The following is a 15,790-nucleotide window of genomic DNA, read 5'->3' as shown; positions in this document are numbered from 1 at the left end:
GGCTACGTCCCTTCCGTCTTCAAGAGAGCGAGAGTTGCACCCCTTCTGAAAAAACATACACTCGATCCCTCCGATGTCAACAACTACAGACCAGTATCCCTTCTTTCTTTTCTCTCCAAAACTCTTGAACGTGCCGTCCTTGGCCAGCTCTCCCGCTATCTCTCTCAGAATGACCTTCTTGATCCAAATCAGTCAGGTTTCAAGACTAGTCATTCAACTGAGACTGCTCTTCTCTGTATCACGGAGGCGCTCCGCACTGCTAAAGCTAACTCTATCTCCTTTGCTCTCATCCTTCTAGACCTATCGGCTGCCTTCGATACTGTGAACCATCAGATCCTCCTCTCCACCCTCTCCGAGTTGGGCATCTCCAGCGCGGCCCACGCTTGGATTGCGTCCTACCTGACAGGTCGCTCCTACCAGGTGGCGTGGCGAGAATATGTCTCCTCACCACGCGCTCTCACCACTGGTGTCCCCCAGGGCTCTGTTCTAGGCCCTCTCCTATTCTCGCTATACACCAAGTCACTTGGCTCTGTCATAACCTCACATGGTCTCGCCTATCATTGCTATGCAGACGACACACAATTAATCTTCTCCTTTCCCCCTTCTGATGACCAGGTGGCGAATCGCATCTCTGCATGTCTGACAGACATATCAGTGTGGATGACGGATCACCACCTCAAGCTGAACCTCGGCAAGACGGAGCTGCTCTTCCTCCTGGGGAAGGACTGCCCGTTCCATGATCTCGCCATCACGGTTGACAACTCCATTGTGTCCTCCTCCCAGAGCGCTAAGAACCTTGGCGTGATCCTGGACAACACCCTGTCGTTCTCAACTAACATCAAGGCGGTGGCCCGTTCCTGTAGGTTCATGCTCTACAACATCCGCAGAGTACGACCCTGCCTCACACAGGAAGCGGCGCAGGTCCTAATCCAGGCACTTGTCATCTCCCGTCTGGATTACTGCAACTCGCTGTTGGCTGGGCTCCCTGCCTGTGCCATTAAACCCCTACAACTCATCCAGAACGCCGCAGCCCGTCTGGTGTTCAACCTTCCCAAGTTCTCTCACGTCACCCCGCTCCTCCGCTCTCTCCACTGGCTTCCAGTTGAAGCTCGCATCCGCTACAAGACCATGGTGCTTGCCTACGGAGCTGTGAGGGGAACGGCACCTCAGTACCTCCAGGCTCTGATCAGGCCCTACACCCAAACAAGGGCACTGCGTTCATCCACCTCTGGCCTGCTCGCCTCCCTACCACTGAGGAAGTACAGTTCCCGCTCAGCCCAGTCAAAACTGTTCGCTGCTCTGGCCCCCCCACAAACTCCCTCACGACGCCAGGACAGCGGAGTCAATCACCACCTTCCGGAGACACCTGAAACCCCACCTCTTTAAGGAATACCTAGGATAGGATAAAGTAATCCTTCTCACCCCCCCCCCTTAAAAGATTTAGATGCACTATTGTAAAGTGGCTGTTCCACTGGATGTCATAAGGTGAATGCACCAATTTGTAAGTCGCTCTGGATAAGAGCGTCTGCTAAATGACTTAAATGTAAATGTAATGTTTTAAAGCTAATCTTCTTGCAATTCTATACATTTTGCCATGCTTAATGTTTATTCATGTGATATTTGAGCGACTCAAACATCAGAAAAAAAAATCTACGGGCTAACAAACCTAGCAAGAAAGTGTTATAGCGGACATGGGCTAGTTGATCTGGACATTTCTGACAAGTTATAAATAGCTCTGTAAGGTATGCAATGACTCTCATTACACCATGACCTCGACATGACCTTATCCCTATGGTTGTATTCCATAAGCAGCCGCACCTGTGACGTAATGTTTACGGTATACAAACCAATCTCATAATGACAGCACCTGCATAACTGCGTTAAAGAAGCAGGTGTTTCCGAGGTTGTTGATGCCTTTGACCAGGACCAGTGTGCTGTTGTTGACCGGACTCTTCCCTCTGGACTGGTCTGCATAGTCGCTGGGATCCTCTCTAAGCTTGATCATTTTCGATGTGGTTCCTGCAAGGCACAAAGAGGAAGGGTTGTTTAACACCAATACACAAGGTTTTTGTCATTTTTAAACTCTAGACTAGAATCGAGTACTCGTGCCTAACTCAAGGTTTTGTATTCGATTACTAATGAGTGCCTGACATCTTCAAATGCAACTATTAAGCAGGTGAAATGTACAGTGCATTCAGAAAGTATTCAGACCCCTTGAATTTTTCCACATTGTTACATTAGTCTTATTCAAAAATGGATGAAACAGTCCCCCCCCTATCAATCTACACACAAACCCCATAATGACAAAGCAAAAAGGCTTTAATTTTTTTGGGAGCAATATCACATTTACATAAGTATTCAGATCCTTTACTCAGTACATTGTCGAAGCACCTTTGGCAGCGATTACAGCCTCGAATCCTCTAGGGTATGACGCTACAAGCTTGGGACACATGTAGTTGGGGAGTTTCTCCCATTCTCTTCTGCAGATATTCTTAAGCTCTGTCAGGCTATTTTCAGAGATGGTCAAATCAGGTTAAAGTCCTGGCTCTGGCTGGGCCGCTCGAGGACATTCAGAGACTTGGCACGAAGCCACTACTGCGTTGCCTTCGCTGTGTGTTTAGTGTCGTCGTCCTATTGGAAAGTGAACATTCACCACAGTCTGAGGTCCTGAGCGCTCTGGAGCAGATTTTCATCAAGGATCTCTATATACTTTGCTCCCTTCATCTTTCCCTCAATCCTGACTAGTCTCCCAGTACCTGCCGCTGAAAAACATCCCGACAGCATGATGCTACCACCACCATGCTTCACCGTAGGGATGGTGCCAGGTTTCCTCCAGACGTGACATTTGGCATTCAGGCCAACGAGTTCAATCTTGGTTTCATCAGACCAGAAAATCTTGTTTCTCATGGTCCTTTAGGTGCCTTTTGACAAACCCCAAGCGTGCTATATTTGTATTTATTATGGATCCCCATTAGCTTCTGCAAAGGCCATATCTACAATGCAAAATCCATGCGTACGTGTGTGTATAGTGCGTATGTTGTCATGTGTTTGTATGCATGTGTCTGTGCCTGTGCCTGTGTTACTTCATGATTCATGATTCTACTGCTTGCATCAGTTTCCTAATGTGCAATAGAGTTCCATGTAGTCATGGCTCTATGTAGTACTGTGCGCCTCCCATAGTCTGTTCTGGACTTGGGGACTGTGAATAGACCTCTGGTGGCATGTCTTGTGGGGTATGCATGAGTGTCTGAGCTGTGTGCTTGTATTTTAAACAGACAACCATTTTGAGCCATGAGAGATTGACATGCATGTCATAAATGTTAGCTCTCTGTGTACTTTTAAGGGCCAGCAGTGCTGCCCTGTTCTGAGCCAACTGCAATTTTCCCAAGTCCCTCTTTGTGGCACCTGACCATACGACTGAACAGTATTCCAGATGTGACAAAATCAGGGCCTGTAGGACCTGCCTTGTTGATAGTGTTGTTAAGAAGGCATAGAAATGCTTTATTATGGACAGACTTCTCCCCATCCTAGTTACTGTTGTATCAATATGTTTTGAACATGAAAGTTTACAATCAAGGGTAACTCCCAGCAGTTTAGTCACCTCAACTCGCTCAACTTCCACATTATTCATTACGAGATGTAGTTGAGGTTTATTGAATGATTTGTCCCAAACACAATGCTTTTAGTTTTGGAAATATTTTTTACTAACTTATTTATTGCTACCCATTCAGAAACTAACTGCAGTGCTTTGTTAAGTGTTTCAGTCATTTCAGTTGCTCTAGTAGCTATCATGTATAGTGTTGAGTCATCCGCATACATAGACACACTGGCCTTACTGCTTACTTCCAGCAGCAGACTATGATCGATAATGTCAAAAGCTGCACTGGAGTCTAAAAAGACAGCCCCCACAATCATTTTATCATCAATTTCTCTCAGCCAATCATCAGTCATTTGCGTAAGTGCCGTGCTTGTTGTGTGTCCTTCCCTACATGCGTGCTGAAAGTTTACTAAAGGGTTGGTAACATACTGAGAGGTAGGCTATTTGAGCCAGTAAAGGGGGCTTCTTTATAATAATATAATATATAATATATGCCATTTAGCAGACGCTTTTATCCAAAGCGACTTACAGTCATGTGTGCATACATTCTACGTATGGGTGGTCCCGGGAATCGAACCCACTACCCTGGCGTTACAAGCGCCATGCTCTACCAACTGAGCTACAGAAGGACCACCTTTACTATTCTTGGGTGATGGAATGACTTTTGCTTCCCTCCAGGCCTGAGGGCACACACTTTCTAGTAGGCTTAAATTGAAGTGGCAATATCATCCGCTATTATCCTCAGTAATTTTCCATCCAGATTGTCAGACCCCATGTGGCTTGTTATTGTTGATAGACAACAATACTTGTTTCACCTCTTCCACACTGACTTTACGGAATTCAAAAGTTTAATTGTCTTTCATAATTTGGTTAGATATACTTGGATGTGTAGTGTCAGCGTTTGTTGCTGACATGTCATCCCTAAGTTTGTTTATCTGGCCAATGAAAAAGTGATGAAAAGTAGTTGGTAATATCAGTGTGTTTTGTGATAAATTAGCCATCTGATTCAATGAATGATGGAGCCGTGTTGGCTTTTTTGTGGCCAAGTTGGGCTGCCACACTTATTTGCCATACCTTTTGCCTCATCCCTCTCAACCATACCATTTTTAAATTCCTCATCAATCCAAGGGGTTTTAACAGTTTACAGTCATTTTCTTAATGAGTGGGTGCTTATTAGTATGTGTCAAGTGCAGCATCTGATTGCTCCTCATTACACACCACAGACAAGCAAATATTCTTTACATCATCAACATATGAATCACTACACAACTTATTGTATGACCTCTTATACACTATATTAGGCCCAGCCTTTGGAACTTTGGTATTCCTAGATATGACTATTATATTGGGATAACTATATCCTATGGATTTAGATACTGCTTTCAAGCAAATTTCTGCAGCATTAGTAAAGATGTGATCAATACATGTTGATGATTTAATTCCTGTGCTGTTTGTAACTACCCTGGTAGGTTGACTGACAACCTGATCCAGGTTGCAGGCACTGGTTACAGTTCGAAGTTTTTTCCTGAGTGGGCAGATTGATGAGAGCCAGTCAATTTTTCAAAATCACCCAGAAAATATACTTCTCGGTTGATATCACATACATTATCAAGCATTTCACACATATTATCCAGAAACTAACTGTTAGCACTTGGTGGTTGTCAGGAGAATTCTATAGTCCTGTTCATTTACCAATTCAATTAGATTACACTTAGTCTGTTATATCAGGATATGTAAGATACTAATAGAAAAGAAAACAGACTGAGGCCCAGTCTACCAAAGTTAAATGTTTATTCATGGAAAGTTCTGACGTATTCAGTACAGGACCTTCAATTTATAGTGACACACATACTTCCACAACAACCATCAAATCCGCACGCCAATTGAGCCTAGGAGAGTACGTGAGAATAGCGTCTTCCTACCCTCCCCTAAGATAGGGAGAGACCTGGGACTGGGAAGTTCTCAGTGTCCCAGCCAAGGTCGCCCCGGATCTGGGCTCAGACAGATAGTCTGTTCTCAAAACACTATACACATTGTTCCCAAAACATTGATTCTGACTAAAACCACATACAGTATTATAATATAATCATCAAATGAGTCTAACCCTTACACACATGTATTATAATCATCTAATGATTCAAATTAATTTCATACAATCACATGGTTGACCTATGGTTTCAGGACTGTAATATTCTAATAATTTATTAAAACACATTTCCTTATCAGTGGTCTATAGTAGCTTCCAATTAGAATGGGTTTTAGGTGAGGCAGATGAACCTGTAGCCATATTACTTCAACAGTATCGAACATTAGATCTTCTCTAAGCTTTAACAGGAATGTGGTTATTTATATAGACAGCAAACACCGCCCTCGTTGGAATTTCTGTATTTTCGGTAAATGTAATAACCATGTATTGCTACCAATGTAGTACCAATGTCAACTCAAAGATATGTATTTTTTTTTAAATTGAATCTTTATTTAACTAGGCAAGTCAGTTAAGAACAAATTCTTATTTACAATGACAGCCTACCAAAAGGCCTCCTGCAGGGACGGGTGCCTGGGATTAAAATAAATAAATACAATATAACTATAGGACGAAACACACATCACAACAAGAGAGACAACACAGAGATAGTCAGAATATGAATGTCATCTGTTTACAAGCAAGTTATTGACTTCATGGACCGGCATCTGTCATAGAACAGTCGGAAGCAGCCTTGTGATGTCCTGTACTCGTACTCCTGGGTAGCACAGGGTTTTTGCCTTGGGAACAGAGATGTTTCTCACCATAGAGTTGCCTATGATGACAGCTGGCGATGTTAAATGGGTTGGTCTCTAAGGCAGCCTCATGGTCTGATGAGGGTGGGAGCTCCGAGGATCTGAACCCGAGGTAGAAGCCACAGGAGAGGGAGACAGAACACAGGACAAAGACGCAGGTACCTCCGGATCCGATCTTGAATGGGAAGCCCTCAAGGAAGAAAGGCGCTGGAACATCTGGATCCAGGGCGGCAAAGCTGTTCCTGGTCTGTGTCAGGTCCGGGCTCAACATTTCCAAGGAGACCCCTGTTGCCAGAGGACACAGTCTTCGACTTCCACGGCGAGTTGGGCCGAGAAGAGCTCCGTTCTAGGGGGAAGGGGGAAACCCTTTCGGTGATGGAACCCTGCTGAGCACCGGCCAGTCGACTGTGGAGAGCCGACACGGCGGCGACACTTCCACCAGACCAGAGCGGCGTCCGGCTACTGGGGTGGAAGAAAACGAAAAGGTAGGCGGGCGTGGATTCCCCATTTGCTTGTGTAAGGTTTGCTACTTGCTTGCTAAGAGTAGCCGCTTCGCACCTGTAGTCCTCCGCAAGCAAGCAGTTGCTACTTTGAAAGTCAGCGCGGTCCACATTGTCACGGAACAAAGCAAAGTAAACACAGCTCCTGCAGTGCTGGCCATGTTCAATAGCAATCTCCAATTGAGCCCGCCGAGCCAGCTAGGCTAGCTGGGCTTCCGTGTATCTCCCCCTCTGTGGAATCTGGAGGGATTCCGGGTCAGGCAGCAGTGCTCACAGCAACTAAGCCCAACAGAGCCACAGGATCCAAAATGAAATAAAAGTATATAGAAACACTGTCAGCTTGACAAAAACAATAAACTGGAGTCTAACGTTCAGCTTTCGGCATTTAACAACAAACATACTTCGCGCACAGATGACATTAGGGATAATCCACCCCCAGAAATATTAACACATCTAAGGTATTAAGGTAGAATACTGTAAAAGGCTGTCATGTGCCTTTTACTGAGGAGTGGCTTCCGTCTGCCCACTCTCTCAGAGTGACCTTCTTGGTCACCTCCCTGATCAAGGCCCTTCCCCCCAATTGCTCAGTTTGAGGGGTGTGGGGCCAACTCTAGGAAGAGTCTTGGTGGTTCCAAACTTCTTCCATTTAAGAATGATGGAGGCCACTGTGTTCTTGGAGACCTTCAATGCTGAAGACATTTTTTGGTACCCTTCCCCAGATCTGTGCCTTGACACAATCCTGTCTTGGGGCTCTACGGACAATTCCTTCTACCGCATGACTTAGTTTTTTTATGAGGGATTTTATTTATTTTAATTTTAGAATAAGGCTGTAACATAACAAAATATGGAAAAAGTCAACGGGTCTGAATACTTTCGAATACACTGTATATGCACTGACAAATGTTTTCGCTAAGATGCGCTTACTGTTAATTTAGTATGTCAAGTGCAGTGAAAATGTGTTACGTTTTTTTTTGCATGTTCTCACCTTGCAAGAGTTTGTCCGTATCAATGTAGCTTGGTGCAGCAAAGGCATTTTGAAACTTTAAACTGCATGAGCTACATACGAGTCACGTACGAGCCAAGTTCTCTGAGGTCGCCAAAGAAAAATCAACACATAAAGTGTATCTCAATCTCCTGTGAGACCAGAGCCTAACAGTTTGTTCAGGGAGCCAGGTGTTGCATTCAACCCATTATGTGCTGGGGTGGCTTCTTAGTGGGGGCCAGTCCCGGTCCCAACAGCACACAGACACACACACAAGAGCAAACTGCGAGCATGGTCTCCTGCGGTGGAAGTGGGTTAACGTGCGGCAGGCCAGGGCGGCAGCTGGAAAAAGAGCTGGGTCATATGGGAGAGAGCAGATGACAGCTGGAGAAGTTTCCGCTGTTTAGGGAGAGATGGCTCTCTGGGCCAGCTGTTACTCCTCCATGACCGTCCCAACTCGGCAAGAGGGAGGTAGTCGTCAGTGCAGAGCAGGCCAGCAGGGACAAGCACAGAGGGATTATAGTTGGGGAGTACTCAGGAGACTGACAGCTCTGTGCACTAGTCTAACATTCAAACCATGGGGTGTGGCTGGCTGAGACAAACTAAGTACATCTCTCTATGCTTAGAAATAGTTGAAACACAGGGCAAATTGGGGCCTAAGAGGCGAACAAGTGATAAGATACTTCTTCTTGACACATCTTACATCATTAAATACACATGGTTGTCTTGATGAAATCAAACACAAAACACACACACAGAAGATACACTACACTACAGGTATGTGGATACCTGCTCGTGGAGCATCTCATTCCAAAATCATGGGAATCAATATGGAGTTGGTCCACCCTTTGCTGATATAACAGCCTCCACACTTCTGGAAAGGCTTTCCACTAGATGTTGGAACATTTCTGTGGGGACTTGATTCCATTCAGCCAAAAGAGCATTAGTAAGTTTGGAAACTGATGTTGGGGGCTTAGGCCTGGCTTGAAGACGGCATTCCAATTCAAAGGTGTTCAATGGAGTTGAGGTCAGGGCTCTGTGCAAGCCAGTCAAGTTCTTCCACACCGATCTCGACAAACCATTTCTGTATGGACCTTGCTTTGTGCATGGGGCCATTGTCATGCTGAAACAGGAAAGGGCCTTCCCCAAACTGTTGCCTCAAAGTTGTATGCACAGTATCATCTATAATGTTATTTTATGCTGTAGTGTTAAGATTTCCCTTCAATGGAACTAAGGGGCCTAGCCCGAACCATGAAAATCAGCCACAGAATATGATCCCTTCCACCAAACTTTACAGTTGGCACTATGCATTCGGGCAGGTAGCGTTCTCCTGGCATCCAATGGTGGCAAGCTTTACACAACTCCAGGCAACGCTTCACATTGTGCATGGTGATCTTAGGATTGTGTGCGGCTGCTCGACCATGGAAACTCATTTCATGAAGCTCCCAATTAACAGTTATTGTACTGACATTGCTTTCAGAGATAGTTAGGAACTCAGTAGTGAGTTTTCTAACCGAGGACAGACGATTTTTACGCACTATGCTCTTCTAAACTCGGCGATCCCATTCTGTCAGCTTTTGTGGCCTACCACTTCGAGGCTGAGCTGTTGTTTCTCCTAGAAGTTTCCACTTCACAATAACAGCACTTACAGTTGACCAGGGCAGAAATTTGACAAACTGACTTGTTGGAAAGGTGGCATCCTATGACAGTGCCACATTGACAGTCACTGAGCTCTTCAGTAAGGCCTCCCAAGTGGTGCAGCAGTCTAAGGCACTGCATCTCAGTACAAGAGGCATCACTGTAGTCCCTGGGTCGAATCCAGGTTGCATCACATCCGGCCGTGATTGGGAGTCCCATAAGGCGGTGCACAATTTTCCTAGCATTGTCCAGGTTTGGCCGGGGTAGGCCGTCATTGTAAATAAGAATTAGTTCTTAATTCTTAGGGATAGCCCCCTTTGGTTTTCAATTTTTTGCCTAAATATCATAACCAAATATAACTGCCTAGTTAAATAAAAGGTTCGATTTTTAAAAATTATAAACAATAAACAAAACAAGATAGACCATTCTACTGACAATGTGTGTCTATGGAGATTGCATGGCTGTGTGCTTGATTTTATACACCTGACAGCAACGGGTGTGGCTGAAATAGCCAAATCCACTAATTTGAAGTGGTATCCACATACTTTAAAATAAACTCAGCATAAAAAAGAAATGCCCTCTCACTGTCAACTGTGTTTATTTTCAAACTTAACGTGTAAATATTTGTATGAACATAACAAGATTCAACAACAGACATAACTGAACAAGCGCCACAGACATGCGACTAACATATATGGAATAATGTGTCCCTGAACAAAGCAGGAGTCAAAATCAAAAGTAACAGTCAGTATCTGGTGTGGCCACCAGCTGTATTAAGTACTGCAGTGCATCTCCTCCTCATAGACTGCACCAGATTTGCCAATTCTTGCAGTGAGATGTTACCCCACCCTTCCACCAAGGCACCTGCAAGTTCCCAGACATTTCTGGGGGGAATGGCCCTAACCCTCACCCTCCGATCCAACAGGTCCCAGACGTGCTCAATGGGATTGAGATCCGGGCTCTTCACTGGCCATGGCAGAACACTGACATTCCTGTCTTTCAGGAAATCACGCACAGAACGAGCAGTATGGCTGGTGGCATTTTCATGCTGGAGGGTCATGTCAGGGTGAGCCTGCAGGAAGGGTACCACATGAGGGAGGAGGATGTCTTCCCTGTAACGCACAGAGCTGAGATTGCCTGCAATGACAACAAGCTCAGTTTGATGATGCTGTGACACACCGCCACAGACCATGACGGACCTGATACCTCCAAATCGAACCTGCTCCAGAGTACAGGCCTCGGTGTAACACTCATTCCTTCGATGATAAAAACGAATGCGACCATCACCCCTGGTGAGACAAAACCTCAACTCGTCAGTGAAGAGCACTTTTTGGCCTACAAGCCCTAAGTCCAGCCTCTCTCAGCCTATTGTTGTCTGAGCACTGATGGAGGGATTGTGCATTCCTGGTGTAACTCGGTAGTTGCTGTTGCCATCCTGTACCTGTCCCGCAAGTGTGATGTTCGGATGTACCGATCCTTTGTAGGTGTTGTTACACGTGATCTGCCACTGCGAGGACGATCAGCTGTCCGTCCTGTCTCCCTGTAGCTCTGTCTTAGGTGTCTCACAGTACGGACATTGCAATTTATTGCCCTGGCCACATCTGCAGTTCTCATGCCTCCTTGCAGCATGCCTAAGGCACGTTCACACAGATGAGCAGGGACCCTGGGCATCTTTCTTTTGGTGTTTTTCAGAGTCAGCAGAAAGGCCCCTTTAGTGTCCTAAGTTTTCATAACTGACCGACCTTAATTGCCTACCGTCTGTAAGATGTTAGTGTCTTGTTCCACAGGTGCATGTTCATTAATTGCTTATGTTTTTTAAATCTTTATTTAACTAGGCAAGTCAGTTTAGAAAAAAATCCTTATTTTCAATGACGGCCTAGGAACAGTGGGTTAACTGCCTTGTTCAGGTGCAGAACTAAATCTTTTTTTTACCTTGTCAGCTCGGGGATTCGATCTTGCAACCTTTCAGTTACTAGTCCAATGCTCTAACCACTAGGCTACCTGCCGCCCCGGTTCATTGAACAAGCATGGGAAGCCGTGTTTAAACCCTTTACAATGAACATATGTGAAGTTATTTCGATTTTTACAAATAATCTTTGAAAGACAGGGTCCTGAAAAAGGGAACTTTCTTTTTTTGCTGAGTTTACATGCTAGGACCTAGTACAAACATTACAAGCAATAAACAATTAACAATTCTTCCAGCAGCCCAACATTTCCTATTCCGTTGTCATCAGTGTCATTTGTGAAGGGAGAGACAAGTGGTGTTCCGTCACATTAGGCATTAATGAACAAAACAAGTGAGAGGACCCAAGGCTGACGAGATGAAAGAAAGCACCCTCTGTGCCTGTTTTCCTTCCTGCCCCTCCCCCCTACCCTAAACCATAACTCACACCATTTACACAATTTATCCCTTTTTTTCATGCTCCGGGAGAGAGCAAACTGCTTAACCGTGAACTAACACACACTTCTCACGAGTACCTCAATCGGTGTTACAAGACTATCAGAGATGGGAAAAGGTGGGTGCCGTGCTAGCTACCTGATTGCCATTTTGCTTTACTGCCTGTCCGTCTCTCTCTGTTCATTTGTGATTTTCTAAATGGGAAGACATGAGAAATGTGATCATCTTAGGTGCTCAATGTCAGTATGTGACATCTTTATGACTATAATTATGTGACATTGTTAATATTTGGGTGACAGTATATGGGGCTACCTGCAGTACCGATTTCATCATATAAATGGTATCAAACGGAGATTGCCATAGCTGCATGTACCATAAGTAAACCAAACCAGCATAAGCTTGGTTAGAGGTTAAGCTACCTTGAGGACTTCACCCCGACCAGACAGACAGACGGCTCAGTTAGCAGTGGACCACTTGCTGCTGCCCTACTCCCCAAGCCAATGAGGCAGTCCGCTTCTGGCTCTGACCCAGCATTACAAGGGCAAGGTGAGAGAGACATGGACGAAATGACCCTTAACCCAAGGTTATCGTTGTGAAAACAATAGACCCTCCTGCCCACCCTTTCCCTGCTAAAAACAAACACATAGGCCTTGCACATGCTCCCTGAAGAAATCACTCCTTTGTAAAAAGGTATTTTAAGCTCAGCACAAGATAAAAAGCTGTGTTCAACGTGCAGCCAGTCAGTCCCACCACTGGGTTCTGCCCAACTGAGGGAAGAAGGACCTTGACGTCTGATGTTCAGACACATAGCAGAGTGGAACCTGAACACTTTTAACGCACACTCAGCGTAAGTACTGAAAACATGTTGGGTCACTTTAAAAAGATGGAGAACAAGCTATAGGATGAAACATTTAGGCGCAGGTACAGACGACTAGCGCTAGCTACCGCTACCAAGTATAAATGTATTTTACAAATGGATACTTAGAGTCAAATATCAATACTCACTACCATAGAGTATGACCCAGTTTGTAAACCCACAACAGAGATCAGGACAAGTGTGTAATTATGGCAGGCTGAGGATGTAGACTGTCTCCCCCCAACATACCCTGCTAGATCTACTCTATTGCGACAGAATCAGTTAGTGATCCTGCTAAAACATTGACTGAGAATGTCAAACATCAAATATTGATGATAATTACTCTGATTTATGGCAGATGGATGTTCTTTGCCTGGCACTATGATGTCTCTGTGACCAAGCGGGGCGGGGTTCCGCCTTGGGACCATTCAATGGAGTGTTGGTCCACCCCAGCCAGCCAAAAGCATCTGTCCCTCCAGTCGCCACACACTGGAAACATCTGGAGGCCTGTCTGTCTGGAACTAAACAGCCATCAGGGAGGGGCCCATATGTCCACAATACACAACACATTGCAAACAAGTGTGTACAGGGTAGTTCCTGGTAGAAAGAGAACGAGTCAGAGAAATATGATACGTTTTTTCTGGAATCTGTATGCGATGGGGAAAATGTGACGAGATGGGTTTGTAGCTTTGTGATAATGTACCTGTTTATACAAGTGTGTGTGTGTGCGCGCGTGCGTGAGCATTCCGACCGGCTCCTTGGCTAAGGAGAGGCGGGAAAACTGGGCGGAATGGGAATGCCTATGGACACACTTCATCTAGGACCGCCACTCAAGGTAAACAATGTTCAGGGAGCCATCTGCCCGGGAAGGGTGTGCGGACGGGGGGGGGGGGGGGGGGGGGGGGTGCAACGAGCAGAAGCATATGGAAAAGCAGATTTTTCCTCCCCCTGCAGCAGTCGGGAAGGCAAATGTCAGCATGCGCTGCGTCCACGCTTGACTGTGCCGCGCTCGGCACCACCACCTGGCCCTCCTTGCTCAGCCACCGAATATGGGCAGCAGTGACCCTGTGGAGCTTGTCCCCAGGGCAGACTAAACGATCCCAATGCCTGCCTTCCCCCCCTCCTGCTGACTCCCTCCTCGACTCGAAGCTCTTTTTCACACAAGCGAGAAAGAAAAACGGCTATTGTTTGCTTTCTTTATGAAAAAAAAAAACGTATCTCCAAGAACTTGAAAGGAATTGGACCAGAAAGCAGGCAAGCCTGAATGTTGCATTCATATTGAGACTGAGGTTTCATTTATATCTGAATTTGTGGAGTACTAATCGCAATATTTCAACAGCGCAAATCTAAGTCCATAATTTAATGCAGGCATACATGAAACAACAGTTGGGCACACTGTGCGATGTGTGCTGTCACTAGATGCCGAAAAGGCTTCTGACAGGCTCAAATGGCAGTATTGTGGGCGGTCTTAAGGAAATTTGGTTTGGAAAAGCATTTTATCGATACGGTTATGCTAAACTTTCTGCCATGGTGTCTACAAATGACATACAATCAATATTTCTTTGTGGATGTAGACAAGGGGATGGTTTATCCTCGACATTCATTCTCTCTCTAGAGCCGCATTTGTGGCAGAAGGTAATTGCTTCTCCTATAGCGATTCAATTATCCTCTCATATCTCTAAACACGTATGACATCCTCTTAGATATGATAATATTGAGAATTCAGTCTCATCTTTATTATCCACATTTGAAGATTGGTGTCAGGATATAAGTCAGCATTAAATGTCACTCAATGAAGCAGCCAATAAAGTTCACTTCACTCAATAAACCCTGTTAAAACTCAGTCCACTTATTTGGGCATTAAAGCTGCAATGCATAACTTTTTGTGCGACCCGACCAAATTCACATAGAAATGTGTGTTATAGATATGTTCTATGTGCGCTATTTCTATACTTGCCATTCTTAAGTTTTGTTTTTGCATCTTTTACTTTTAGTTTTGTACACCACCTTCAAACAGGTGAAAATGCAACTTTTTGGTTAGTGGAAAATATATTTCAGTGGTTTAGATGATACAATGATCCTCTACACTATACTTGCTTGTTTGTCACAAACTGAAACTAGGTGAACTATTAGAATTTTAGCAACCAAGAAATGCCCATTTCTGCATAGTGCATCTTTAATATACAAAATATCTCTGCATGGTTTGGTGAAGTTTAATTATGAGAACATTTACAAAGAGGTTGAACGAGATCTAAACATTTGGGAGAAGTTGCCTGCTTCCTTACCAACAAGGGTTGCTTCCATAAAGATGAGTGTTGCCACGTATTAATTTCCGTAACAATGACGATTCCACTCTTTCCAACACTAGGTTATTGGTTAAGGATTGATAAACTTGTACGTAAATACCTTTGGAATGGAAAACATCCAAAGATCCAGTACCTAAAACCGTATCTTTGGAGACTTGCATTACCAAAATGTTTATATTTACCACCAGTCCTTCCAGATACGCCTACTCATGGTTAGATCAGTCTACATCTGTCTCTTGGAGAGCTTTTGAGGAGGAACTCATTTTTCCTATTAGATTACAATACGTGTTATTTTCTGGTAGAACTATTAAGAAATGCATGTTATTCTATGGTTCCATTATCTCTAATACTAAATCAAATTTGGGGTGGGTTGAGAAGTGAATAGGTGTAACTGGAAGAGGCATCTCCATACCCCTCTGTGGCATAACCAGGCTGTTACTTCAGGTAATAAAGCATTTGAGTCAAAAGTCTGGGCTGCAAAATGGGTTAATAATCTAGAGGAAATACATGTATTTAACTCAGAGGGTCTCTGCCAGGGTCATCGTTCTTTCTTCATCTTAGACTAAGCTCAGCACCTATGGGATCCCATGGGGTACGCGTTTGGGAAGGAACCCTGTGATTGGATGGGAATGGTTAAAAAAAAAGCACTGAGGTTGTGTCAGTTATTTACTCTCATCTTCAATTACTAAAGCGGAAAGATCTTTCAACTGTTAAAGTGTGGACAAAGGATATGA

General features: G+C 44.6%; 1 protein-coding gene across 3 annotated transcripts in view; it reads right to left on the bottom strand.

Annotated features, from left to right (window-relative positions):
- The window catches only part of LOC124005265 (ubiquitin carboxyl-terminal hydrolase 45-like), a 52,791-nt gene that overhangs the window by 22,886 nt on the left and 14,115 nt on the right, over positions 1-15,790 (bottom strand). For all 3 annotated transcript variants that reach the window (XM_046314359.1, XM_046314361.1, XM_046314360.1), the window contains exon 6: positions 1,868-2,019. In XM_046314359.1, coding sequence (XP_046170315.1) covers positions 1,868-2,019 — 152 coding nt within the window. The remainder of the gene's footprint in view (positions 1-1,867; positions 2,020-15,790) is intronic.

Source organism: Oncorhynchus gorbuscha, linkage group LG19, assembly GCF_021184085.1.
Source record: "Oncorhynchus gorbuscha isolate QuinsamMale2020 ecotype Even-year linkage group LG19, OgorEven_v1.0, whole genome shotgun sequence".
In the NCBI taxonomy this organism is placed as follows: Eukaryota; Metazoa; Chordata; class Actinopteri; order Salmoniformes; family Salmonidae; genus Oncorhynchus; species Oncorhynchus gorbuscha.
This window is presented reverse-complemented; position numbering and strand designations above follow the sequence as displayed.